At 37.8% G+C, this 26733-nt stretch overlaps 3 protein-coding genes across 4 annotated transcripts; 2 read left to right on the plus strand and 1 right to left on the minus strand.

Moving 5' to 3' along the window:
* Positions 1-368: 368 nt before the first annotated feature.
* LOC112745010 (callose synthase 3-like) lies at positions 369-14431 on the plus strand. 2 transcript variants are annotated; one of them, XM_072234285.1, is made up of 44 exons: positions 369-865; positions 976-1078; positions 1162-1426; positions 1518-1618; positions 1708-1832; positions 1914-2007; positions 2116-2226; positions 2308-2424; positions 2584-2676; positions 3235-3326; positions 3795-3921; positions 4097-4234; positions 4362-4438; positions 4528-4624; positions 4942-5064; positions 5149-5266; positions 5392-5726; positions 5851-5903; positions 5984-6044; positions 6309-6390; positions 6470-6519; positions 6603-6689; positions 6848-6982; positions 7073-7167; positions 7300-7384; positions 7477-7637; positions 7891-8014; positions 8341-8447; positions 8539-8683; positions 8764-8915; positions 9466-9575; positions 9676-9804; positions 9912-9980; positions 10182-10368; positions 10477-10636; positions 10969-11088; positions 11174-11292; positions 11387-11470; positions 11880-11992; positions 12068-12297; positions 12551-13351; positions 13448-13498; positions 13714-13899; positions 14001-14431. In XM_072234285.1, the coding sequence occupies exons 3-44, from the start codon at positions 1237-1239 to the stop codon at positions 14247-14249; spliced, it is 5883 nt and encodes a 1960-aa protein (XP_072090386.1). In that variant the 5' UTR covers positions 369-865; positions 976-1078; positions 1162-1236; the 3' UTR covers positions 14250-14431. The 2 variants fall into 2 exon arrangements, with proteins under 2 accessions (XP_072090386.1, XP_072090387.1); XM_072234286.1 differs by having other exon boundaries at positions 631-865; positions 973-1078.
* A 1604-nt stretch (positions 14432-16035) lies between these two features.
* Positions 16036-20987, plus strand: LOC112745011 (putative E3 ubiquitin-protein ligase LIN). The gene is made up of 9 exons (XM_072234287.1): positions 16036-16749; positions 16861-18261; positions 18545-18694; positions 18789-18816; positions 18904-19516; positions 19595-19739; positions 19813-20079; positions 20259-20565; positions 20735-20987. Exons 2-9 carry the CDS (start codon positions 16882-16884, stop codon positions 20851-20853), a joined length of 3009 nt encoding a protein of 1002 aa, XP_072090388.1. The 5' UTR covers positions 16036-16749; positions 16861-16881; the 3' UTR covers positions 20854-20987.
* Positions 20988-21525: 538 nt separating this feature from the next.
* On the minus strand, positions 21526-23751 carry LOC112745013 (protein NRT1/ PTR FAMILY 7.1-like). Its single transcript, XM_072234640.1, has 4 exons — positions 23537-23751; positions 23345-23424; positions 22498-23275; positions 21526-22422 (listed from the first exon to the last, which is right to left on the minus strand). Exons 1-4 carry the CDS (start codon positions 23749-23751, stop codon positions 21564-21566), a joined length of 1932 nt encoding a protein of 643 aa, XP_072090741.1. The 3' UTR covers positions 21526-21563.
* Between the last annotated feature and the right edge of the window lie 2982 nt (positions 23752-26733).

Genomic DNA, 26733 nt, shown 5'->3' on the forward strand with positions numbered 1-26733 from the left:
TAGTAATATCCACTGCAAGATAAATATCATTATTAAAACAAGAAAATACTATAATATTTAAGGAAAAAAACAAGTTGGATCAAATGTAAGAATATAAAATTTAAGAAAAAGAATAATTTGATCAAATGTAAGAATATAATAAAGTAAATAAGAAACAGAATTTCGACCCAATATTCAAAGAAAAAGTTAGAGCAGAAAATGATTACTGTTAAGCGAGATAAGATGCTGCCATTGATCAGAATATATATACTCTTCAGATAATAACTTAATAAAATAAGGTCTACTAAAATAACTAAATACTAAAATAAAATACAGTGGTTAGGGAATCTTTCACTCTCTTAAGTCTTAAGCATTAAGATAGGAGCTATAGAAAACCGAAAAAAGTGTTTTGGAAGGAGAGAGGAACAGCTGTGAGGCATTGTGGTGTAGTAGAAGTAGAAGGGAAGCAGTAGTGGCAGGAACGTTATTTGGAGGAAAATGTGACCCATTTAGAGAAAGGACGCACCGAAAAGTGTGTGTGACCCACCCCACTGACGCTGCTCATTTTACCATCTTTCTTAAGAATCTCCACTGACTAGACAATGACATTGACAGGGGTCTCTATACTCTCTAATCTCTATGGTTTACGGTAATGTATGGTAACGTATTAATGCAACGTAAATGTTAACTACCAGTGATTAACATTACTGATTACTTATCAGTGATGATCATTAACAAAAACAACAGCATAAATCAGCAGCTCCTCTCTGATTGTTTGTGCTGCATCTCTCCGCAACCCTCCCCACCCTGCTATTTACCAAACAAAACCAGGCACCACTATCCTGACCAAAAAAAAAAAAAAAAACAGGCACCACTACTGTACTTGGTAACCTTTCTCAATTAGTATTTATTTGAAAATTTTTATTTTTACTATAATATAAAGCTCAGTGTGTGTGATGTAGTTTCTTTTTCCCCTTTTCCTTTGCTTCGAAGTAGCTTTAGCTTGCTCTCTTTGAATCCCCATCCTCACCCAAACCGCACATTCTCTCTTCTTCTGTGTGTTCTGCTCTTCTAGGGTTTCTCTCTTGTGCTTCATAAGGTAACCATCCAGCTCTTGTCTTTTCCACAAGCATTCAATGTCATTTCAGTTAAGTTTCTCACACACTGTCCTCTGCACTGCAGATTCTGCTGGAATCTCTAGGCTCATTGTTTGTGAAGTGAAGAAGAGAAAATAGGAGAGGAGATCAGAGGAGCAGGATGTCGTCCCGAGGGGCGGGGCCCTCCTCGGAGGCGCCACAGAGGCGGATCATGCGGACACAGACGGCGGGGAACCTCGGGGAGTCGATATTCGACAGTGAGGTGGTGCCCTCCTCTCTTGTGGAGATAGCTCCCATCCTCCGTGTTGCCAATGAGGTTGAAAAGACGCATCCCAGGGTTGCTTATCTCTGTATGTTACTCCACTACTCCCTACTCCTTCTTTACTCGCTCTCCTTTTCTTTCTAACTTCAGCTCATTCTGGATTCCCTCTGTTCTTCTAGGTCGCTTTTATGCATTCGAGAAAGCTCACAGGTTGGACCCCACTTCAAGTGGTAGAGGTGTTCGCCAGTTCAAAACAGCCCTTCTTCAACGACTCGAAAGAGTAACCTAACCCCATCTAATCTTCCCGCATTCCTTTTAAATTATGATGTGAAATCTGGCTTACATTGTTGATATGTTTTATTTTGTTAGGAAAATGATCCCACTCTCAAGGGAAGGGTCAAGAAAAGTGATGCTCGTGAGATGCAGAGTTTTTATCAGCATTACTACAAAAAATACATCCAAGCTTTACAAAATGCTGCTGATAAGGCCGACCGGTACATTATTCTCTACATAACTTGCAACTTACTATGATCCTCAACTGTTGTATGGCTAATACTTTGCCTCTTTTCTTTCAGTGCACAGCTTACCAAGGCTTATCAGACTGCTAACGTTCTTTTTGAGGTTTTGAAGGCGGTTAACATGACTCAATCTATGGAAGTTGATCGTGAGGTTATTTTCTGTGATCATTTCATTCATCAATATTTCATACGTTTCTAAATTTGTACCGCCCTTATGTTACATACCATGGACTAGACTTTGCCATCGTCATTGTATTAGATTTTGGAAACTCAAGATAAGGTTGCAGAGAAGACAGAGATCTTAGTCCCATACAATGTTCTTCCACTTGATCCTGATAGTGCAAATCAGGCAATAATGCGATTTCCTGAGGTATAGTCTTTATTATCTTGGGTTTATAATTCTGAGGCTCTACATTTGAGGAAAGTGTTGCTCATAAATAACTCTTTGCAGATACAAGCTGCTGTATATGCTCTTCGTAACATCAGGGGCCTTCCCTGGCCCAAGGACTACAAGAAGAAAAAAGAAGAAGACATTCTGGATTGGCTTGGGGCGATGTTTGGATTTCAGGTAGTAAAATAGAACCTGGAAATGCCAGGTTATTATTTGTTTGAGTAATCTTGTCTTGCTGTAATTTAATTTTTATGGAAAGAAAAGTTGACTTAGTTGTTACTAATTATTCAAATTGACCTTCTTTGCAATGCTTCAATGGTGTTATTCAAAATGCAGAAACACAATGTTGCAAATCAGAGAGAGCATTTGATTTTATTGCTTGCTAATGTTCATATCAGACAGTTTCCGAAACCTGATCAGCAGCCAAAGGTGAGCTTTTAATTGAACAATTGAGTCCAATTTTCTTATGTCACTGTACTCTTTCTGCTGCTTCTGATATTATGCAATATATGGTGCTTTTACTATCTTGTGTAAGTCTAATATTGAAAGCCCGTTCTGTTGTCATGTTCAATTTTCTAGAAAGACTTTATTGCTATTTTAAATTTCCTATATTTGTGCAGCTTTGTAGGTTTTACGTTTGGGTGTGGGTGAAGATGCAACAGTACAATTTTCAGTTTGCAGTGTTTTAGATTTTGACTTGTTAAGATTCACTGCATGAGATATATTTTGTTGATAAGTTGTGATGTTATGTAGCAAATTATTTCTTTCTTTGTGATGTACATGTTGTCTTCTTGCTGTATTTCATTTTTAAAGAGTCGAATGGAAATGAAACGTCTTGCATCTTACATATCTCATTAATATACATTTTATTTTGCTAGCAATGTATATTCATATTGGGAAGTATGTGCTGGGTTCTACTTGTAGTTTACAAATATAGGTATACTAATTGTTATACCTCTTTCTTACTTGTATCTTTTATGTGATTAGTTGGATGAGCGTGCACTGACAGAAGTGATGAAGAAACTTTTCAAGAATTACAAAAAGTGGTGCAAGTATTTGGGTCGGAAAAGTAGCTTATGGTTAGTTCCTCTGTTTGGTTTTATTTTTAAGGAAGTAGATTTTCATAAGACGGAGAGAAGAATAATACAAGATAGTGGAGCGGTCCTCTATAGAAGTCAGAAGAGCATAAATTATTCAAGAGAGCTATCTATGGAGCATAGCTTTCCAATCTCTCAGACTCTCACCATGGCTCTCTATTTGGCTATTCTCCTAATGCTGAAATAGATTACTTTAAAACCAGTGTCTAGGACTGTGTGAATCTACATGTATAGAAGAGATTTTGAAAATGCTTCCTTTCCAGTTTATCATGGATTAAATATTAATATGACTTGATCTCCATATTTGCTGTCATGAAATTGAGATGTGAATTTCAACCGATGTATTTGGGGTATGGGTTCTTATATGCAGATGGTTTAACTAATCTTTACCTGGAAATATGTATATCTGTAAGTTCTTCATGTGATATACGTTATGGATGAACATTGCAGGTTACCAACCATACAACAAGAAGTGCAGCAGCGGAAGCTCCTATATATGGGTCTGTATCTTCTAATATGGGGCGAAGCTGCCAACCTACGATTCATGCCAGAATGTCTTTGCTATATATATCACCATGTACGCTTTGTAACTTGAACCATTTTGCATTGTTATTTCTAGTTAATTTTACTTCCCACTATATTTAATATGTTTGTATGTTCTGTGAATAATAACTTAATAAGAGTTTAACTTTCCATGGGATAATTTCCTGAATATTGACATGATTTGAGATCTTTACTGATGTCTTCTGTAGATGGCGTTTGAATTGTATGGAATGCTAGCTGGTAATGTCAGTCCAATGACGGGAGAGAATGTCAAGCCAGCATATGGCGGTGAAGAGGAGGCTTTTTTAAAGAAAGTTGTTACTCCAATATATGATGTGATTAGACAGGTTATTCTCTGGTTAATCATTATCTTTGCATCATTTTTTCCAGTTTTTGTGGCCACATCCTTATAATTTTTTTTTACAAAAATATGTATTGTTTTTATGGGTATTAATATTACTTTGCTCCAAAAAGGAAGCTGCACGGAGCAAAAAGGGAAGGTCAAAGCATTCACAATGGAGGAACTATGATGATTTAAATGAATATTTCTGGTATAATTTGCTCTGCTTTGTACCCCTTTTTCTCTTGTGGTTGTTATTAATACCTATCTGGGTATAAACTTCTAGTGATCCAATTGCAGGTCAGCTGATTGCTTTAGGTTAGGTTGGCCAATGCGTGCTGATGCTGATTTCTTTTGGGTGCCATCAAATGAGCAGTCTAGTTTTGACAAATCTAACGTAAGAATGCTTATTAACATCTCATTTTCTCTTCATATGTTTACAGCCTTTATTTTTCTTCCCACTCTTTCTTAAGTGAGCGACAGTACATGTCGGTTTGAGGTGATTCACTTGCACTAGAAATTTTGTGAACAGCTGCAAGGCAAGGTTCATGGGCCTCCTAGGATTCTTCTACATTTGTAAACCCTGGTTGCTAAAAGTTATTTTGGTTAATTGTGTCTATTTCCTAGTGTGAACTGGGAAATGTTTATTGAGTATATGTCAAAGATTCATAATGTGCTTCTGTATGTTAAACTTGCTCAATCTAAAATTTACAGGATGAGAAGCCAACTAACCCAGACAGATGGGTTGGGAAAGTGAATTTTGTTGAGATAAGGTCATTTTGGCATATTTTCAGAAGTTATGATCGCATGTGGAGTTTTTTCATTTTGTGCTTACAGGTAGTGATTTTATGAATTCTGTTGCCTCCTCTTTAGTGCCGTGCAAGTGGAATCTACTTCTGAAATTGGTTAATTTGTCATTAGGCAATGATTATTGTTGCTTGGAATAAATCTGGTGACCCAATTGCAATCTTCAATGGTGATGTGTTCAAGAAAGTGTTAAGCGTGTTTATCACGGCCGCTATATTGAAGTTTGGGCAAGGTATGTAATCAAATTTTGTTTGCACACCTCGGTTTCCTGCTCGAAATGTACATTTTAGGAATTTTACTTGCATTTCATTAGGTGAAGGTTGCTTATAGTAAATCTTATTTTACTCACTTGGGCAGCTTTTCTTGATGTTGTTCTGAGTTGGAAAGCACAACGGAGTATGTCGCTATTTGTCAAGTTAAGATACATTTTGAAAGTTGTTTCAGCTGCAGCGTGGGTGATTGTTCTGTCAGTTACTTATGCGTATACCTGGGACAATCCTCCTGGGTTTGCTCAGACCATCAAACGTTGGTTTGGAAACGATTCTAGTTTTCCTTCATTGTTTATTTTGGCTGTTGTTATTTACCTGTCACCAAATATGCTCGCTGCTGTATTCTTTTTGTTCCCATTCATTCGCCGCTTCCTTGAGAGGTCGAACTATAAGATTGTGATGCTAATGATGTGGTGGTCACAGGTATACAGTAATCCAACCTTGTTATATATCTTTTAGTTTAGTATATCTTAAGAGCAGGTTTATGCTGTTACAATTGAGATGTTTAGATTCTAACTTGGTCTTTCTAATGCCTTAAAATTGCCAGCCTCGTCTTTATGTTGGAAGGGGGATGCATGAGAGCACATTTTCCCTTTTCAAGTAGGAATCTAAATTTCAAAAGTTCATTTTGCTGTGAATTAATATCTCATATTAATGCATTCTTGTTCATTTTTTTTCAGATACACAGTGTTTTGGGTTCTCCTTATAATTACAAAGCTTGCTTTCAGTTACTATATAGAGGTGATGCATTTTCATTTATTCTAGAACTAACTAGAAATCTTTGATATTGTTTCTGATAGTTTCTAATAATTCTCCACCATTTGCACAATTGTGCTTAAACCTTTTCCATGGCTACAATGTAGTTATTGTTGTAAGCTTCATTGGAGTTTTAGACATAACTACATAACTTCTATGATTTCAACACTTTCCTTATTGTCTTGATGATTTCTTCTGTATATTCAATATAATTTTTTTAAAAAGAACTTCTTTACATTGTTATTACAGATAAAACCGCTGGTGGGACCTACAAAAGCTATAATGGGTGTAAGAATCACGACTTTCCAGTGGCATGAATTCTTTCCTCATGGTAATAAGTTTGAATGCTTAGTCTTTGAAATAATGCATCTCCTCAGAAAAGATTTGATCAATGCTTGTGTGCTTTGCAGCTCGGAACAATATTGGTGTTGTTGTTGCACTTTGGGCGCCAATCATTTTGGTATGGGTTTATGACGCACCTATTTAACTTCCTTTTTTGCGTATCAGTGTCTGTTGCATAACTGTATTACCACTTTTCTTCAGGTATACTTTATGGATACCCAAATTTGGTATGCAATATTCTCAACCTTATTTGGTGGTATTTATGGTGCATTCCGTCGTCTCGGAGAGGTTAGTCTATTGTCCAATCATATGATATGTATGCATTTTCTTTCTCTGCTTTGGACTATTAACCTGATCATATACTGATGTTCCGTATCTCGATACTTCTATGTTGGATCTTCCATAATTTAGTTCTTATCCTAGTTTATTGATTATACTGGTTTCAGATACGGACGTTAGGAATGCTTAGGTCTCGTTTTCAATCACTGCCTGGTGCCTTCAATGCTAGTTTGATACCAGAGGAAAAGAATGAACCAAGGAAAAAAGGATTAAAAGCCACTTTATCTCGCAGATTTGCTGAGGTTAACTATCATACGAACATGTCAGTTTCTTGAGCTCATGATTTGAGCATCTGTATGTTGGATTAACATTACTTTGCTTGGTGGATGCAGATCCCATCTAACAGAGGGAAGGAAGCTGCTAGATTTGCACAACTGTGGAATCAGATAATCACCAGCTTCAGAGAGGAGGATCTTATTAGCAATAGGTAATTTGAGCGTCAGTGTTGAGTTCCTGGATCTTGATTCCCCCCAACCAAAAAACACACCAAAAAGAACCCACTAAAAAAATACAGAGTACTGTATGTTTCCTCCAGTAGTGTGATGAGGTGTTTATTCAGGGAAATGGACCTTTTGCTTGTACCTTATTGGGCTGATCGTGAGTTGGACCTTATACAATGGCCCCCCTTTTTACTTGCTAGCAAGGTTTGTTTATTTCTTACTTTGTTATGAGAATCTGCTGCATTCTCTTCCATTTGCTCCTTTAGTTAATCTGTCTGTGGCTATGCGCACGTTAGATCCCAATTGCATTAGATATGGCTAAGGACAGCAATGGAAAGGATAGAGAGCTGAAAAAGAGAATTGATGCTGATCACTACATGTCTTGTGCTGTTCGTGAGTGCTATGCTTCATTTAAGAGCATCATTAAACACTTGGTTCAAGGGGAACGCGAGAAACCGTAAGTTTTTTTTTGAAGCTGTTTGTTGTAGTAGTTTATGTTAAGTTGCTGTACTTTGTAATTGATAGTCTAATGTAATACGCCTAATCAGTTCCAAATTCTTAAACAATGTAGGCCACTTGATAAAATGATAAAGGAAACAGCTAGTTAGTATTTGTCCTTTTTGACACTAGATCTTTTGAAATTTGAACTTTATTCTGACAGGTTTTGTTCATCTTATTTATATTTGGCTTTTTGGTGTCTTCCTTAACAGGGTTATTGATTATCTTTTTACTGAAGTAGACTCACATATAGAGGACGGCAAACTGATAACCGAATTCAGAATGAGTGCCCTTCCTAGCCTCTACGCACAGTTTGTTCAGCTAATAAAATATTTGGTAATGTTTTAGCCTGTCTTTTATTGCATTTTCTGTGTGGCAAAATCTTTTATTTTTTATTGGGAAAGGGAGGATGGTTTTTTTTTTTGGGGTGGGGGGTGTTGAAGCAACATAAGCTTAAGTTCTCTGAAATGGTTTTGGGGGAAAAAATAATTTGTAATCACGTAAAAGACATGCCTTTAGTGTATGATCTAGATTAAGTTTTGGTGGAAAGCTTCCCTTTCAAAAGTTTTTTCTAATTAGATTTTGATTATGAACTGTCTTCAACAAAAAATAGCCTAGTGTAAGCACAGAATTCCTTCATGATATTGTTATAATCGTTACAGTTGGACAATGATAAGAAAGATAGGGACCAAGTTGTAATTCTGTTCCAAGACATGCTGGAGGTGGTGACAAGAGATATAATGAGGGAAGAGCAGGATAATGTATTCAGGTAATGCATTCTTAGATTGCTATGTCTATATATCTTCAAATTGCATCTCATTTCCTCTGTTGATTTTAATTATGTCATTGTGTTTGAATAGTTTGGTAGATTCAAGCCATGGTGGGACTGGACATGAGGGGACGCTTCCCCTCAACCTTGAACCAGAGCCACAACATCAGTTATTTGCATCTGAAGGAGCTATCAGGTTTCCGATTGAACCACTTTCAGAAGCTTGGAAAGAGAAGGTTGTTACAAATGAATTGTCATGCTGAAAGTTTGAATAGTGAATTGCATTAATTGTGACTGTCATATATTTTTTTGGTAGATTAACCGGCTCTACTTGCTGCTTACAACAAAAGAATCTGCGATGGATGTACCATCCAACTTGGAAGCAAGAAGGCGTATTTCATTTTTCTCCAACTCACTGTTCATGGATATGCCAATGGCACCAAAAGTTCGCAACATGCTTTCGTTCTCGTAAGCTTTTAGTCCATGATGCTTTGCCATTTTTTTCCGTTGAACTTTGAATCAGTCAGGTTAAAGATCACAGAAATTTTTCATAATGCAACTTGCATTATCTTCATTTGTTCCTTTCTGTTTATTCTTATGCGCTTACAATTCAAGTTTTTTTATTTAAATTATATTAATTATAATGATATAAGTTATAGTTTGGTATTGTGGACTATTCTATGCTAGTACAATGAACAATGTGGCAAATGTGAATGATTAACGAGGAAGAAACAAAGGCTGTATTGAGTATGATCTATTGAAGAATAAAGGCTGTATTGAGTATTATCTATTGAAGAATATCTGGCTATATAAGTTGCCGAAATTCATTTTTTAATATTTCAGCATGAAATCATACCGGTGTTGTGTCTTGTCAACTAACTAATTAATGAGTATATGGTTATTTATTTCATGTTGTCAAGTCCATCTCGATTAAGGTGCATGTTTTTCTTTCTCCACATTTCCAGGTGCATATACTCCTTTAGAATTAAAGCTTGGTTGTTTTGGACTTTGCTTGTAGGGTTTTAACACCATATTACACAGAAGAGGTTCTATTCTCTTTGACTGATTTGGACTCACCAAATGAAGATGGTGTATCCATATTGTTTTACTTGCAGAAGATTTTTCCAGGTTAACCATTACCCCGTACCTCTCTTTAATGCATAAATGTTAACTTTCATGGGATGAGATATATAACACTTTGCTTGTTACTTTGGTTACTGATGCACAGATGAATGGACCAACTTTCTGGAGAGAGTGAACACTAGTGAGGAGGATCTTAAAGGAAATGAATCTGAAGAATTAGAAGAAGAACTTCGTCGCTGGGCATCATATAGAGGCCAAACATTGACTAGAACTGGTTTTCTAACTCTCTTATCTCTGTCTAATTTAGGCCATTAGTTGCTAGCCTGAGTAAGTTACAAGCTAGTCTCTAACTCATTGCATTTGATTGTAACCTTATTGCAGTAAGAGGCATGATGTATTACAGAAAAGCTTTAGAGCTCCAGGCTTTTCTTGATATGGCCAAAGACGAAGGTGATTGTCTCTTTGAAATGACCAACTTATTCATAATAAATAAAATATTAATTATTTTTTTATTATAATATTACTTTCTGGTGTCATTCTATATATATAACTAACCCCGCCTAGTAGTGGGATAAGGCTTAGTTGTTGTAGTTGATGAGACTTACAGTTTCTTGAATAACTTTGTCTGACTGAAATGTTTTGAATGACCAGACTTGATGGAAGGTTATAAAGCCATAGAAAACTCGGATGATAACTCAAGCGGGGAAAGGTCATTGTTGACACAATGTCAAGCAGTGGCTGATATGAAGTTCACATATGTGGTATCATGCCAACAATATGGTATCGACAAGCGATCTGGTTCTCCACGTGCACAGGACATATTAAGGCTTATGACAAGGTATGCATCAAAGCTCAAAGGTTGTTGTGGGCTTTAATATACCTGTTTCTGAAATTAGTAAAAAAAGTTGATTATTTCTTATATATTCCTTTCATATCTTCATTGCAGATATCCTTCACTACGCGTTGCCTATATTGATGAGGTAGAGGAAACTAGCAAAGACAGAGACAACAGACAAAAAAAGATCAACAAGGTTTACTACTCTTGTTTGGTTAAGGCTATGCCAAAATCCAGCAGTCCTTCAGAACCTGAGCAGGCTCTTGATCAGGTATTTGGTATATAAATGACTTTTATTCCTTTTAAGAATTTTTATGGGATGAAATAGAGAAATTTCAACTAGATGTATAGTAAAAGGAACAGTAGAAACTAGGCATGCATCAAGGTTGTCCATTCAGATAGCAGCTCTGAGCTAAAGAAGGGAATAGGGTGGGGGGAGGGGGTCTATACCTAGCCTTTGAATATTTATAATTTCCTCATACTGAAATGTCTGCACCACCATTTCCAGTGAATTAAATACAATCCCTGATATGAACTGTTGACAAAGCTATCATTATATGAACATAATGTTACTTCATCTCTTCATTGGATTGTATGAATCAGGTCATATATAAAATAAAGCTTCCTGGACCAGCCATTTTAGGAGAGGGCAAGCCTGAAAATCAGAATCATGCAATAATTTTTACACGTGGAGAAGGCTTGCAAACGATAGATATGAACCAGGTATCTTTGATCATATGATAAGTTCAGATATTCACATCATGGTAAAGCCTCATGATTGCACGTGCTCAAGGTGTGCCTTTTATAGGATAATTATATGGAAGAAGCTTTGAAAATGAGAAATTTATTGCAAGAATTTCTTAAGAAGCATGATGGTGTGAGGTTCCCAAGTATTCTTGGACTAAGGGAGCATATATTTACTGGAAGGTAACCTCCCTCCCTTTTCTCTTTCCCGACTAATGCTTTTGCAACTACAGGTCATAATTTGAATTTTCTTTTACCTTTCTTGCTCTGGTTTTAGTGTTTCTTCCCTTGCTTGGTTCATGTCAAATCAAGAGACAAGTTTTGTGACAATTGGACAGAGACTGTTGGCTAATCCGCTGAGGTAAGTTTTTATACTTCTTTCCAGGTGCAGGATAATAAGTTAATAACTACACAATGTTGAATAATCCTGTTGCTTTCTAAAATAAAAGAATAGCATGCTGCAGAGTCATAAAGCTAGAGAGAGAGGAGGATGCAAGCGTGGGGGTTGGGTGGGAGATTGATGATAGAAACATTTGTTTCTTTCGTCCTTGCCATCCTTTGTTTTGGTTGGTCTATTCACTGTTTTATGGAGAAGTGAGAGAGTAACAAAATTAGTCTTTGCTTCTTATTTTAATACATAGCTATGCTTCTTATGGGCTTTTTGGTCTGTTAGAGAATACCCAAGATTTGGACTGCAAAATAGCTACAGAATGTTTGAGTTCTCTCTACATATTTATATCTGTTTTCCTTTTTGTTGTCTGCTTATGTAGGGTTCGTTTCCACTACGGTCATCCTGATGTCTTTGATAGGCTTTTTCACCTTACAAGAGGGGGTGTGAGTAAAGCTTCCAAGGTTATCAATTTGAGTGAAGATATTTTTGCTGGTACAGTATTGTCCAATTCCTCTTTACTATTTGATTTTTATCTGCAGTTTTAATTTTTGTTTTCTTTTCCACCAGGATTCAACTCTACACTGCGGGAAGGCAATGTTACTCATCATGAGTACATACAAGTTGGGAAGGGAAGAGATGTGGGTCTCAACCAGATTTCTATGTTTGAAGCTAAGATAGCTAATGGAAATGGAGAGCAAACACTAAGTCGAGACATATACCGACTTGGACATCGTTTTGATTTCTTCAGAATGCTGTCCTGTTATTTCACCACAGTTGGATTTTATTTCAGCACACTTGTATGTAATCACATGATTTAAATTTCAGTAACATATTATGCAGTTCTTTCTTTTTCCTGGTCAATTAGGGGAAAACATGCATGTGCATGTTTGTCTCCGCAAACACATATGGCAGCTCCTGAACTTTTAAAGATCAGGAGAGCTACCATGCTAGCAAAGACTCACTGATGAGGCGCTCTAGTTATTTTTTGCCCCATTTTTGGTTTTTCTATATCATGGCTTCTGAACAGCTCCCCTCCTTTAACTTGTGCAGATAACTGTTCTCACTGTATATGTATTCCTCTATGGTCGTCTCTATCTTGTTCTGAGCGGGCTTGAAGAAGGTTTGAGTACGCAGAAAGCCATTCGAGACAATAAGCCTCTTCAAGTGGCTCTTGCTTCTCAATCGTTTGTTCAAATAGGATTTTTAATGGCTTTGCCCATGCTGATGGAAATCGGCTTGGAAAGAGGCTTTCGAACAGCACTTAGTGAGTTCATATTAATGCAATTGCAGTTGGCCCCTGTGTTCTTCACTTTTTCGCTTGGGACAAAGACTCACTATTTTGGAAGGACATTGCTTCATGGAGGCGCAAAATATAGACCAACTGGCCGAGGGTTTGTTGTTTTTCATGCCAAGTTTGCCGACAACTATAGACTGTACTCTCGCAGCCACTTCGTTAAGGGTATTGAGCTCATGATATTGCTCATAGTATATGAAATATTTGGTCAAAGTTATAGAAGTGCTGTTGCATATATCTTGATTACCATATCAATGTGGTTTATGGTGGGAACCTGGCTCTTTGCTCCCTTCCTGTTTAATCCATCTGGCTTTGAATGGCAAAAGATTGTTGATGATTGGACTGATTGGAATAAATGGATTAGTAACCGCGGAGGTATAGGTGTACCACCCGAAAAAAGTTGGGAATCTTGGTGGGAAGAGGAACAAGAACATCTCCAACATTCAGGACTGCGGGGAATTATAGTGGAGATACTGTTATCATTGCGATTTTTTATTTACCAGTATGGTCTTGTATATCACTTAAATATCACTAAAAGGAACCCAAAAAGTTTTTTGGTAAGTCTTAACCTTTGTTCCCTTTTCCTGTATTTTATCTCACCTCAAACTTGCAAGTTGAGTGGAATAACGTATATTCTTTCTTTGGCTAATCAGGTATATGGCATTTCATGGTTGGTGATCTTTGTGATATTGTTTGTGATGAAGGTTAGTAGCACCTTGCTTTCTGTCCTATAGCTGCATATCATAATTCATATAATTCTGCATGTTTGTTTCTTTGGTGTATTTTTTGTTCTATATCTAGCTGCAGCCTTTGGTTATGCATTTATGGGGAAAGTCCCTTTTGTGTTTTAGACGATGGAAGGCAACTGCTACTTTCTGATGATCTAAGAGTTTCTGATTTCGTTTTTCTCTTGTTTCAGACGGTATCTGTTGGGAGGCGGAAATTCAGTGCAAATTTTCAGCTTGTCTTCCGACTAATCAAGGGATTGATATTCCTGACTTTTGTGTCGATTCTTGTGACTTTAATTGCCCTTCCGCACATGACAATGCAGGACATTGTCGTTTGTATTCTTGCCTTCATGCCAACTGGTTGGGGATTGCTGCAGGTGCTTTATTATTAATCTTTCCATCCCCGTCGCACTAAATAAATGTATATTCTTTTCAAGTCTCCTGCTTTTGGATTTTCATTGCCATTTTTATTTTGCAGATTGCACAAGCATTGAAACCCGTGGTACGGCGTGCGGGATTTTGGGGATCAGTGAAGACTCTTGCTCGTGGTTATGAGATTGTGATGGGTTTGCTTTTGTTCACTCCCGTTGCGTTTCTTGCTTGGTTCCCGTTTGTTTCAGAATTTCAAACACGTATGCTCTTCAACCAAGCCTTCAGCAGAGGATTGCAAATTTCCCGTATCCTTGGAGGTCAAAGGAAGGAGCGGTCGTCTCGCAACAAGGAATAGTTTGTCTAAGAAAGCCTTACTATTATTATTTTAATAGCCCGAATACCTTGTTATATATAGCTCAACAAGGTTTTCTATAACAATTGTAATTAGTTGCAAGTAACTATGAATGGGACGTGGTAAGAGGCTTAGGCTTGATTACTATCAAACATTAATGCAAGTTATTTTCTTATTTGGTTTTATCTGTTGTATTCCTTCACGATCTCAAACTAAAATATTTAGGCCCTTTGATGTGCATCCTAAAGGGTAATCAAATAAAAAAAAAGAGAGGAACCCCGAACATGGATGCACTGCCTCACGAGGCTAATGCCTTAACATGAATACTTGTAATTTGTAAATAATTGCCGAGAGCACTTCTTCTAGCCAAAGAAATAGCAATACCATTCGCATCCCTTAGGACAAGGTTCATTTGCACTTCCCACTCTCTACACATGAGCTCCTTAATTTTGGCAAGTAGATCACCATCATCATTTCATAAACCCACCAAGCACTGAGCTGCAAGGCATGCATCTTTGGAGTCAGTCTCACAAATCATTCTCCTGGTGTCACCTTCTCAAGCCAACACTAAATCTCTGCATATTGCAAACAGCTCACAGCGGCGGACACCCTAAACTATTTAAGGCCTAGAACAACCACTAATCCACACTCCCTGGTGGTTCCGAATGGCACACCCAAAGCCAGTGCGTTGTTGTTCCATGAAGACACTAGCATTGCAGTTCACTTTTGTCCAACCCGGGTGGATTCAACCACACAGAACAGTGGATTTGATTTTGTAAATATTGAAACTTGTTATTAGACGCCTCAATGTCTTGAATCAACCTTGGAATGTTGAGAATCACTATCATTGGCGACCACACATCACTAGGATTGAAGATCTCTTGATTCCTATGTCTCCAAACCCACCACAGACCTGCGGCGGTGACTGCCTCATTCTCCACTTCATTCCCGCACCTAGGACATAGCTCGTTGTTCTCCATGCTTGGACAGAATCAGAAAGATGTTGTTGGCAGCGCATCATGAACCCCTAACAAAATAAGAAGTTTCACCTTCTCAGGCACATTGCGACACCAAAACCAAAGCCAATTAGAATGATGAATTCTCTGACTTCCCCGTTTGATTAGCAACTGGTAGCCATCTCTAGCTGTGTAAATTCTGGATGAGTTTGTGCTTCAACCCCAACCTGGATGACTACTAATAGACCGAGATGAGTTTAACGCTAAAATAAGGTCCATCACCTCAACAAGTATAGGAGTGGCAAGGATGTTCAAATGCCACCTTCCATTATTCCAAACATCAGCAATAGATATATCAAGATCAGTAATGTGGACATAATCAGATAGTTTCCCGCAAGAAGTCCAAGTATCATACCAAAAGGATTGAGCAGAGTTCTAGTTTCCCAACTTTGCTCTCCTTTAAACAAGATAACACAATTCCCAACATTGCGGATCTTGTGTAATTTATTTACCCTTTCTCTTTTTTTCTGGGACAAGTTTTACCCTTTCATTATTTTCTTTCCAATATCGGACGCATTGAGCCAAATTTCATTACCTAGAATCTCCTTTGAAAAGGTATTCATTTCTAATTTTGGAACCAACTCAGAAACGCACACCCACACTTGTAGGAAAAAGTAGCCAACTTTTCTAAGAATTCTTGTATACCATCTACTATGACTCACATGGGTGCGTGTTTGACCAGAGTCTGGATGGCTCTCATTAGATCAAAGCATGCCAAAAATATCATTTAATAATGAGAAAGTGGGCTATGGCCAAAGCCACAGTTGTTTAGGTTTTTTTTTTTTTTTTTTTTTTTTTTTTTAAAGGAAAAATCATAGGAGGATATGACATATGAGTTATCCTTAGGAGAAATATAATTTTGAGATAAAAGTTGAACACGAAATATTCTAAATGCAAACAAGACAATGCAGCAGATGACGACATTGTATTTTAGGGCTTAGTCAAGGTGCAGCAATGTTAATTGACATGGCAAGACAAATAGGCAAAGCTTCCTTGTATGGCAATGTGAGAGGCTGATGTTTCCATGTGGCACGTAGCTAGACACAATGAAAAGATCAAAGTGTTGCATTTGGTGTGACAAGAGAGTGAAAGGATGCATGTCGATGGGGATAGTGCTTACTGCTTAGCATTAAGCAATATAATATAATTACCATATCCTATTTCATTCGATTTTTGAGACTCCAAAGCAAAGCAACGGAACGGCCTGCAAAGAAAAGGACAAGGACAACCGTCCTCTAAACATAGAATGTTACATGTATACGTGTTTGGAACAAGTCGCCTTCTTTTTCTCCTTCTCCCATTTGTCTCATTTTACTTGTTCTTTCTCTTTGTTTATTTTCATCAGCTTATTATATCATGTGGCCCCTTCACTTCACGTGAACTCAGCATCTCCATCGTTTGTGTTTGTACGTAGCTTCATTCAGCTGATGATGTTTGTTTGATTCGTATGCTGTATCAACCAAATTTATCAACTATATACATTTCAAGTAAGCTACGTTTTTTATACTCAAATATTTATTTGGATCGGATATGCATGGCCGCATTTTTCTATATATAGTTACTTAGCCTGTAAAATCACCTTTCAACATTTCCTGCAGGAAAACTCTTAAGATCGGAGTATGGCATCGTCACTGGAGGAGCTTCTTGCCAAGGAAGGGTTCAAAGGAATCAGAAGAGTGGAAAGGACTAGATCATCCTTTCACGGTGGTGCTTTGACTGAGCCACGGAGACTCTCCCTATCGACTGAAGGAGTTACAAGGATCAGAACAAAGTCTGAGTCCTCTTCCTTTCAGGGTCAAAGCAGGAGGCCAAGGGATAAGCCCTTTCTTAGAGAGAAAATAATACATCAACGGTTGAACTATGAAGCTGCTCAGAAACCTTGTGACAACACAATTGAAGTTTCTAATAATGCAGAAAGAGGCAAAGAAATTCCTGCCATGACAAATAATAACTCAAGTCGCACAAGTTTTGAAGACAGAAACAACAAAAAGAATCAAGATCACTATATTCATTCGGCTTCTAATCTTGCTCTTGATCAAGTTGCTGTCCAAGCAGTAGTGTCCATTCTGAATGGATACATGAAACGTTTTCTAGGAGATGAGGACTTCCGGGCTACACTGCGTCATAATTGTTTCTCCTCTTTGAATTTCATTGAATTGAAAGAAGAGAACAATACTGAGACCAAAATCATAACAAGCCTTGAGCAAGCAATCGAGACCATTGAACAAACTGCAGAGCAGTCTGCACCTTCCACACATCTGAAAAGAGCCACAATGCAGTTAAGCATCATCACGGGCCTGAGTTTAAACGATTTGAAGCACGGTTGTACCTGTGGGATCCCGAATTATAAGTTGTCAGCCTGTGCTCATCTTTATCTCAGTGTGGTATATGTGATACAGAGAAAAAGCAAGGTATCTGCAAAGCATCTCTTGCAAGTGTTTTGTGATTCGCCTTATCAGGCGCGATCGATATTGTTGCCTGAACTGTGGGAGCAACTATTTTCCCCACAACTTACCCATTTGAAGGCATGGCACGACAAAGAAGCTGAGATTTTAGCAACCACACCAAACAGAACAAGGAAGACAAAGCTTCTTCAACAAGTGTATAATGAACATTTGGATTCTGCTACTCATATATTTGCTGTATACTACAAAGATTGGCTCACTGAAGGAGTTGAGTCTCCAGCTATTCCTTCCATTAGCATTCCATCAATATCTGTCGCAGCAAGTTCATTTGGTCATTCTTCAAACTCTGCTAGCTCCAACGAACCCTTCTCACCCCAGCCAATGATCAGCAAGAAACTTTATGATTCTGTCTTTGGTAGCTCCAGCAAAACCAAAGTTTATGACGCTCAGGATAACATAGAAATGTGTGTTTCAGGCTCTTATAGTTCTACTATTGTTAAACAAACGTTAACATATGAGTCTGAAACAACTAAATTTACAGATCAGGATATTGAAGATTTCGCTCTCGGTTTACCAATTGAAGCACTCCATCAGGTAAGTAATTTCTCATTTCTGTCTAGCACTTTTTGCTTTCAATTGGATTTTCTTATGAATCATGTTCATCTTTGTACGTTCTTGATCACTGCACTCTTAATATTCTATATTTTATTATATATATTTTGCTTGAAGTCCTGAGTTTGTCTTCTTGGCTCTACATGTTGAATAAAATTATGCATTCTGCAATAAACAAGTTACAGAAAAAAAGTTTCATATTCTGGCCATTCTCCTGCTATCACAATCACATATTTTCTCATTATCGAATAATATTTGAAAGCAGAAAGGAACTCAAGTTACAACAGCAGAAGAATTAAAGGAAAGGGGTATCAGCAATAACATTGACAAACCCTTCTCCACACAAACCTATTTAGACAGCCACATAGTGGATGCTCTATCATTTGGTAAGGAAGATGAACTTACTCTCATAAGGGTAAGGGCATCTATTTTAGCATGGTGAAACATACAAAACTCTTTCCATCCCAGTTTTTTATTACCTTACCTGGTCTATCATCTTTCATGTGCAGCCAAACAAGATGAGGTCTGCTCTTGCAGGTGGGGGAAATAATATGTTAGGTTAGTTTTCCTTCTTCAAATAGCATACATGTAATATTCATGTATTGCGTTCACATTTCGGTGCAGCATTATGTTCTCCAAGCATTCCAGACGAATTTATTTGTCCTCTTACGGGAACTGTCTTTGAGGAACCAGTCACCCTGGAGACTGGTCAAACCTTTGAAAGAGAAGCCATCAAGGCGTGGTTTGAGAAGGGAAACAGAACATGTCCGGTAACTGGAAATACTTTAGAATTTGTGGCTATGCCGCTTACCAACCTTATTTTGAAGCGTGTGATTGATAAATGGAAGTCAGAAAGTTTGGATCACCTTCTAAATCTTGCTTCTCAAACAGTGGGAAACTCAAAGGAATTTAATTCAAGAAATGATGAGGTTGCTGTTTTCAAATTGGAGAGTTTCCTGTCTTCTTTCAATGATGAGGAGAAAAGAACTTATGCCAAGTATCTCATCTCTTTAGGAGTTCTATCATTTCTTTTTAGGAGGTTTGAACTGGGAAATTTGGAGGAAAAATCACGTGTGGTGGCACTCTTGTTAATTTGTATTGTATCAGAATCTCGCTGCATATATCGGATAGCAGAAAATATCAACAGAAAATGTCTTCTTGAGCTTCTTCACAGCAAGGAGGATACTCCATTAACAAATGCAATATTATTGCTTACTGAACTTTCATCCATGAAGAGGTCAGTGTTATCAGATTGAAGAATCACCCTTCTTTCTGAAATATCAATTCCTTCACCTGCTCCTCTTTTTTTTCATAGGAGAAAGGATGTTACATCATTCATTAGTGACTTGGTGGGTGAAGATGTTTTTAAAACACTTGGCATTCTACTCAAGTATCTTAACAAATCTACTTCACAAGAAAAGTCCCTAACCGCCGTTCTGTTGCTGCACTTTGATCTACTGGTATGATAAAATAACCTTGCCCCCACACAGATCTTGCCATGTATTTATTAACTATGACAATTTTGCTGCGCAGGTTGAGCCTCAAAAGTTTAGCATATACAGAGAGGTGGCAGTGAATGTCATTACGGCAGCACTTGATGCCAGCTTAAATGATGAGAAGGCCCGAGCGGAGTGTTGCAGAGCACTTCTAGTTTTGTGTGGGCACTTTTCCTCTGATGGGAGGATACTGACAAAGACTAGAACCTTTGAAGAAGCAGATTGCAATATCAACACATCGGAAGTAAGACTTCAAGGCCATGAAGAAGAGGGTCTACTGTGGGATCATGCAGCCACTTTGTCTGTGAGTTTTCTTCTCTTGGTCTTTCTTTTGACACCATGAACATTTATGTTGAAGAGTTGTGTTTAACTGGGAGCAATAGAACTTTACTGGCATGACATGAATACCATGGTTTCTAGTTAGTGTTTTCAATCATATAAGCTCTATACCTGTCTTGGCTGACGAGTTAATTAAAATGATAGGAAGATGAAGAAGCAATGGTAGAAGAGTTGTTAATGAAGTTGATAGAATCACTAGTTGGAAATGGAGAAAGCCCATTTTTGACCAACTTATGTAGATGCCTAGATTCTAGACACCTAGATTTGGTGAGGGAGTGTCTAGTAACGGTTAAATGGTTGAGCTCCTCACTCTCCAAGCTAATGAATGTGGGATTTCATCTTCCTGCCTTCTTAGCCCTCATCTCTCAGTTGAAAGGAATCTTGGAAAATGGAGAACTTGAGCTCAAGACTCTTGCGTCAGTGTCCTTGCTTAATTTCAGTAAAATTTCAGGTTTGTCGCTCTTCATTTTTGGTTTATTTCTGTTATAATTTATATTTATCAGTTTTGAACATCCATTATCACTTTGAATATAATTTAAGAAAGAGAAAGAGTATACATTTATGTGAAAGCCAAGTATGGATATGAAATATTACATGTGTGTTGTATTTCTTTGTTACAGAATGCAGAACTCTGTTGAAGACAATGGCAGAAGATATTGCACCCCTTCTTCATAGGCTTGTCGATGTAACATGGACTGCTAAGCAGCTGCATGCCATTGTGTCTGGGGGGAATCTGTAGACTGTGTACTTGTGTAGTATTATAGGGAGTTTTCATTTTGATTTTTGATAGTATTTAATGTTAGAAAAAGCAAATACTTTTAACTGTGTACATCCTTGTGTAGGAAACAGTATATTGCACACTTATTTCATTAACTTCGCTTTTTTTTTTTTTTTTTTTTTTTGTCCTTGTCAAGATTTGAAGTTTCCAAAAGGTTGGGACAAAAAGAGTGGATAAATTGCTTCTTCAAACTGTTTTTCTTTTTTTTTTCTTTCTCTCTCATAATAATTAACATGAAAGATGATATTGTGAAACCAAGTCGGTATAAATGAAGGAATTATATTTAGGCAACTACTCAAATGAAGATGCTAAAAACATCTTTTTATGAAGATTCTTGTGTTAAAAGTGTACTTTGTTTGTTTAGCCACACTTTAAAAAAAATAACACTTTTGTAACACATCAAAATCAAACCATACATTTCATCATCTAATGGTAAAAAAGAAGCATCTTCATATAAAGACAATAATAAAATCTTCATGGTAGTATCCACCTTATATTTATTCTAGTCCAAAGAAGAAAATGGCATGTGAGCAATGAAAGCAATCATCCCAATTATCTCGAAATGGAGCAGGTCATGCTTTCTGTCAGTGTGACTAAGTAAATAAAAGCAAGAGGGACAATGGTAAATCATAATGCCTAGAACAGAAAAGAAGTGAATAATTGGAATAAAGTCAAACTTTAGAAACCAGTTGAAGATCCTCGTGTTGTTGGACTTGCATTTCGGTGGTTTCTTCAAGGTTGATGCCTTTGTACCAGCGAGAACAGAACAAGTAGAGGAGAAAGTCCAAAGCAGTGAGCACCGCAAGGAGGAAGAACCACCTATCCATGTGGCCATCATTGAGGTTGTTGGGAATCCAGCCTGGCCTCTCCTCTTTTGCAGTGATATCCATTACGATCAAAATCAGCATGCTGCTGACATAGTTTCCAAGAGAAATTGAAGCCATGCAGAGTGAGCTCCCAAAGCTCTTAATCCCGTCTGGGGCTTGGCCATTGAAAAAGTCCAATTGACCCACGTACATGAAAACCTCTGAGGCACCAACCAGAACATACTGTGGGATCTGGCAGAATATGCTTAGAGAACTGGCCTTCTCCCCAGGAATCACACGTTTGAGCCTTTCTATCTCTGTGATACCAGCTGCAATCATTGATAGCATTCCAATGATTAGGCCAACTCCCATTCTCTGAAGCTCAGTCAGTCCCTTGGGGTTACCGCTCAATCTCCCGGCCAACGGGACCAGAAATTGGCGATAAATTCCGGTGCATAGCAGGACGCTGGTGATATCAAAGACCGACATGCTGGCTGCTGGCAACTGAAACTTTCCTATCTTGTTGTGCATGACATCCCCTTGCTCCACAAAAAGAGATGCCATTTGGGTGAACACAACAGAGTAAATAATGGTGCATAGCCAAACCGGTAACATTCTCAACACGCATTTGGCTTCCTCAACCTGAGTTACAGTGCAGAGCCGCCAGTGATTCTTTCCTTCGTTTTCATCTCTCGGCGTTTTTGTTGCTGCCTTGTCCATGAATCTGCTCTCAACATTTGGAAAATGTTAGAAATAATTCCCATCCAATATGCCTAGATCGAGTTTGATAACTACTTACCCAAAATCTTGGCTGTGCATGATCTTTCTACTCCCTTTGATGGCAGACTCTGGACCATCGACCTCGTGGAGTTGATCTGCTTTGGCGGGATGAAGCTTCCACTTCCTAGTGGAAGCGACGAAGACCTGTGCAACCCTTACGACAGGGTTGCCACAGGGGGCAACGTATCTGTATTTGCGATAACCGGCGACGAAGGAAAGCAAGGCAAGAAGGGCAGAGGCCAAGGAGACGAGGAATCCCATTGTCCACATGCCTGAATTCTCATAGTAGACGAGGATGGTGTTGGAGAAGAGGGAGCCGAAGTTGAGGGCGAAGTAGAAGTAACAGAAGAAGGCCTCTCTTGAGCGGCTCTGATCTTGTTTGTTGCCATCGAACTGGTCTGCACCAAAGGTTGCGAGGGTGGGCTGGTGGCCTCCGTAACCGAGTGCCACCATGTATATGGACACATAGAAGATGGAGACGCCCGTTGAGGAGGGGTGCCTGCATTCTGTGTTCTCGTCTCCGCAGCCAGCCGGCTTGATCAAGAATCTCCTGGACGTGAAAGACAGGAGCCCCAAACCCGCTACAAAGATGACTTGAAAGATAGCGCACGTTCTGTATCGACCCCAGTAGGAATCACTCAGGAATGCGCCTATGAGTGAGCATATGTACACCGTTCCTGTCCACTTGCTCACATTGTTTGCGGCGACCGCACTGTCCTGTCTCAGCACTCTCGTTAGGAACAGAACCAAGTTCACTCCCACTCCAAAGAAGGCCAACGTCGCCAGTGCTTGATTCGCTGCATGCAATGCAAACAATCAGCACATAGATACACACAATTCAAACTAAAAGGCAATTAAGTACCTACCCAGCAATATCCAAGCAGTTTTCCACCCTCCTGCTGGAGTCTCCCCTTTCCCTTCATTTTCGCCAGCTGTCTCTTCCCCGCTGCTTCCATTTACTGCTGCACTTATCTGTTTATCAATAGTCCTATCCTTAGCTTGCGTCTTTCTTGGTTGGGCCATGAAAAAATAAAAAGACAACACAAGCTACAGCTAACCTCGATCTCTTCAACATTGTTGGAGGAGGCAACAGTGAATGGAGCAGCAACTCCTGGTTCCATCTTTTGCGAAACTTAGTGATAGATATGGTGAACTCCTCCGGAACTGTGTCAAGTTCTGGAGATGGCAAAGAGCAGCAAGAAGATCCAGCAATAACGAACGTCAAGATTCCCCGGGAAGACACAGGATTTACCCTATTAAAACTTATTGTCATTTATGGTTTAAAAACTTTCAATTTTTTCCGATACCGGCTCTGCCCTCACTCTAATTAATATCGTCTCACTCACTCTCTCTCTTTCTCTCTCTCTCTCTCTCAATCTCGATCTCAGCTCCGATCCTCTCATACAAACACCACTACAGCATGGACCTGAAACTCACGAAAGTGAAAGCCAAATTGGAACGGAAGAACCTCAAATTTTTAATTATTAATAAAGAAGATGATGAAAACTAGTTATAGAGATCGATGAAGAGATCAAGCATCAAGGTGGTTTGAGGAACAAAAGATAGAAGCTTAAATCTGTTGCTACTGTAACTAACAACACTCCTTGCAATGTTCTCAGACTTCCTCATGTTTAAATACTACGTAGCGTTATGGTATAAAACTGATCCGATATGTCAGGGTCCTCATGGAATGCATGTCTCGGTTTTGACTTTTCAATGGGTTATGCTGTCTCTGGAACCGGTATTCTTGCATCTTCCCGTATTTTTATATGGCTTTACTATTTTCTATGCTTTGACTCAGTTAATCAAACACACAATTTCTTATACAATCCTTCTCTTCTCTTAGTTTAGTTACTCCTATAGAAAACTAGTATCAACTATCAAGCACGTGATATTCACCATTTTAGGGTGAAAATTGCTCAATTTTTATTTCAAAGACATAAATAAGTAAAAAATATTAAAAACAAATGTTTTAAGTTTTATTTAAGGAGGAGAATAGTTCCATACTTTGCCATGCACTTCTTCTCTAAGGTTATTTTTAGGCGCAGACTTTGGCGTAGAATATCTCATTGATTCTACACATGTAAAATAGAAGTGGCAGATGGAGATAAAGACAACTGTCTCAAGGGGGGATAGGATCTGTGATTTGGCAGGAACTCTGCATAAGAGGCTCAGTGGCCCTCACGTAAAGAGGTTAATACTTTGGTTTGGTAATTACATTTTACTAGACTGAGACCTGCGATAAGCCAAGAGATAAATTAATTAAAGGAAAAGTATTAGTAAATAATGAAAATATTAAACAATGTAAATAATAGATATATCAGATGTTCATTTTATTAGTGTATGGATGGTTATTTTAATATTAAAATTTAGAGGGTTAAATTGGAGGTATAATGTGTTTTTATTTAATTAAATTATATAGTATATTTTAATAAGTATTATATTATTTAAAGATTGATTAGATAATATATAAATTAATATTAAATTTAGGGTAAAGTATATTTTTTGTCCCTAAAGTTTAGCAAAAGTTTCAAAAATATCTTTGAGTTTTATTTTGTTTCAATTTTGTACCAGAAGTTTTTGATTTGCATCAAATATACCCCTGACGGCTAAATTTTCAAAAAATTTAAGAGCAATCTAACAATAATGCATGAAAATGATGCTTGATTTGCTTATATTGAGGGTTGTTCTTATGAGATTGTTATTGAATTGATCTTAAATTTTTTGAAAAATTACCCGTCAAGGGTATATTTGATGCAAATCGAAAACTTTTGGGACAAAATTGAAACAAAATAAAACTTAGGCGTATTTTTGAAACTTTTATCAAACTTCAAGGACAAAAAATATACTTTATCCTTAAATTTAAATTATTTATATTACAAATATTTTATAAAATATTTATTTGATAATTTAAATATAATTTGATATAATTATTCAACTAAAATATAATATAAATTAAAATATAACTTATTAGTTTAAAAAATTAAATTTATTTATTTAAAAAAATATAAATTTTTTATATTAGAATTGTATAGAAATATATTTTTATTTGTTATTTTTATTTTTTATATTTGCTTTAGTTGTAATACTTTGTCTTATTATATAGTATTTTTTGACTTGCAAATAATAATAAAAAAAATTGAAAAAAAATGAGGAGAAAAAATACCAAAAATATAATATAAAATTATAAATTTGAAAATATGCTAAATTTAAACTTACTTGGTGGACTATACCAACAATATCGGCTCCAGAATAAATGACCGAGCATATATCGGACTAACAAAAAATTCTCGGCAAATCACAATGGCCGAAATTCTCGCACAACTAAAATAAATATTCAAAAGCATAACGAACTTTTTTAGAAAGTAAACCACTAACTTTGAAAGTCGTTGCAGAGAGTAACCTCACTCATCTATATAACAGCGTGGAACCAATTTCACAGAACACAACGAATACAATAACACCAACAAATAAAATATACGAGTTTTTTGACTCTTGAGAAAATAGTGACTTGAGCGTCAGAGTGTTTGTTGCAGGTTCCGCCCCGAGCCTTAGTTCAAAGGATAGCCTTGCTGCCGACAACTAGAATTGGCAGAAGAATGCATGGCCGAGCTATAACACGGAAGAGTATCTTTGATGGAACATTTGGAGCCCAGCGGGGCCCGATTTATTCAAATTAATCCCACGCACATTTTGTTTCGCTAATTTCTACAGAATCATGGCCGACCGTGTTGCACCGCCGACGCCTCCACCCACCCATGACGAGTTAGTAGCCATGAACGCCACCCTCCTAGCCGAAGTCAAGAGGATGGCCGATCTCTTGAAATCAAATCACAATGGTAAGTCGAACACGGAGGATCCGAAGAGTGCGACCTCAAACGGCACACGACCTCAAGGCTCAGGGTCCGATGAGATCGTCCCGCCAAAAGAAAGACTGACAATAGACAATCCCTTATCGGAGGACATTGTCAAATTTCAAACGCCGAAGAATTTTGTGTTGCCTACCGCCCTCAAGCCATATGAGGGATTCAAGATCTCCGTGTTCACATTAAGAAATTTCAATCTATGATGTTCTTTAATGGTGCCTCTGAAACTATACTTTGTCGAGCTTTTCCAACTTTTCTAGATGGTGTTGCATTACTTTGGTTTTCTAAGTTGCCTGCAAGTTCAATCTCCTCTTTTGAAGAATTGGCCCGATCTTTCATTGACTATTTTGCCACTTCAAGGATCTACGTGCACGGAACAGACTACCTAA

Source organism: Arachis hypogaea, chromosome 4, assembly GCF_003086295.3.
Source record: "Arachis hypogaea cultivar Tifrunner chromosome 4, arahy.Tifrunner.gnm2.J5K5, whole genome shotgun sequence".
NCBI classification, from domain to species: Eukaryota; Viridiplantae; Streptophyta; class Magnoliopsida; order Fabales; family Fabaceae; genus Arachis; species Arachis hypogaea.

Excerpts from the sequence above, each read along its gene's own strand:
- LOC112745010 (XM_072234285.1), top strand. The coding sequence starts at position 1,237 with ATGTCGTCCCGAGGGGCGGGGCCCTCCTCGGAGGCGCCACAGAGGCGG. Across the intron at positions 2,008-2,115 it reads CTATGGAAGTTGATCGTGAG|ATTTTGGAAACTCAAGATAA; the intron begins GTTATTTTCTGT and ends TCATTGTATTAG. Across the intron at positions 11,293-11,386 it reads GAGCATATATTTACTGGAAG|TGTTTCTTCCCTTGCTTGGT; the intron begins GTAACCTCCCTC and ends CTCTGGTTTTAG.
- LOC112745011 (XM_072234287.1), top strand. The coding sequence starts at position 16,882 with ATGGCATCGTCACTGGAGGAGCTTCTTGCCAAGGAAGGGTTCAAAGGA. Across the intron at positions 18,262-18,544 it reads CAATTGAAGCACTCCATCAG|AAAGGAACTCAAGTTACAAC; the intron begins GTAAGTAATTTC and ends ATTTGAAAGCAG. Across the intron at positions 20,080-20,258 it reads ATCATGCAGCCACTTTGTCT|GAAGATGAAGAAGCAATGGT; the intron begins GTGAGTTTTCTT and ends TTAAAATGATAG.
- LOC112745013 (XM_072234640.1), bottom strand. The coding sequence starts at position 23,751 with ATGACAATAAGTTTTAATAGGGTAAATCCTGTGTCTTCCCGGGGAATC. Across the intron at positions 23,276-23,344 it reads AACTGCTTGGATATTGCTGG|CGAATCAAGCACTGGCGACG; the intron begins GTAGGTACTTAA and ends CATTGCATGCAG. Across the intron at positions 22,423-22,497 it reads ATGCACAGCCAAGATTTTGG|ATTCATGGACAAGGCAGCAA; the intron begins GTAAGTAGTTAT and ends TGTTGAGAGCAG.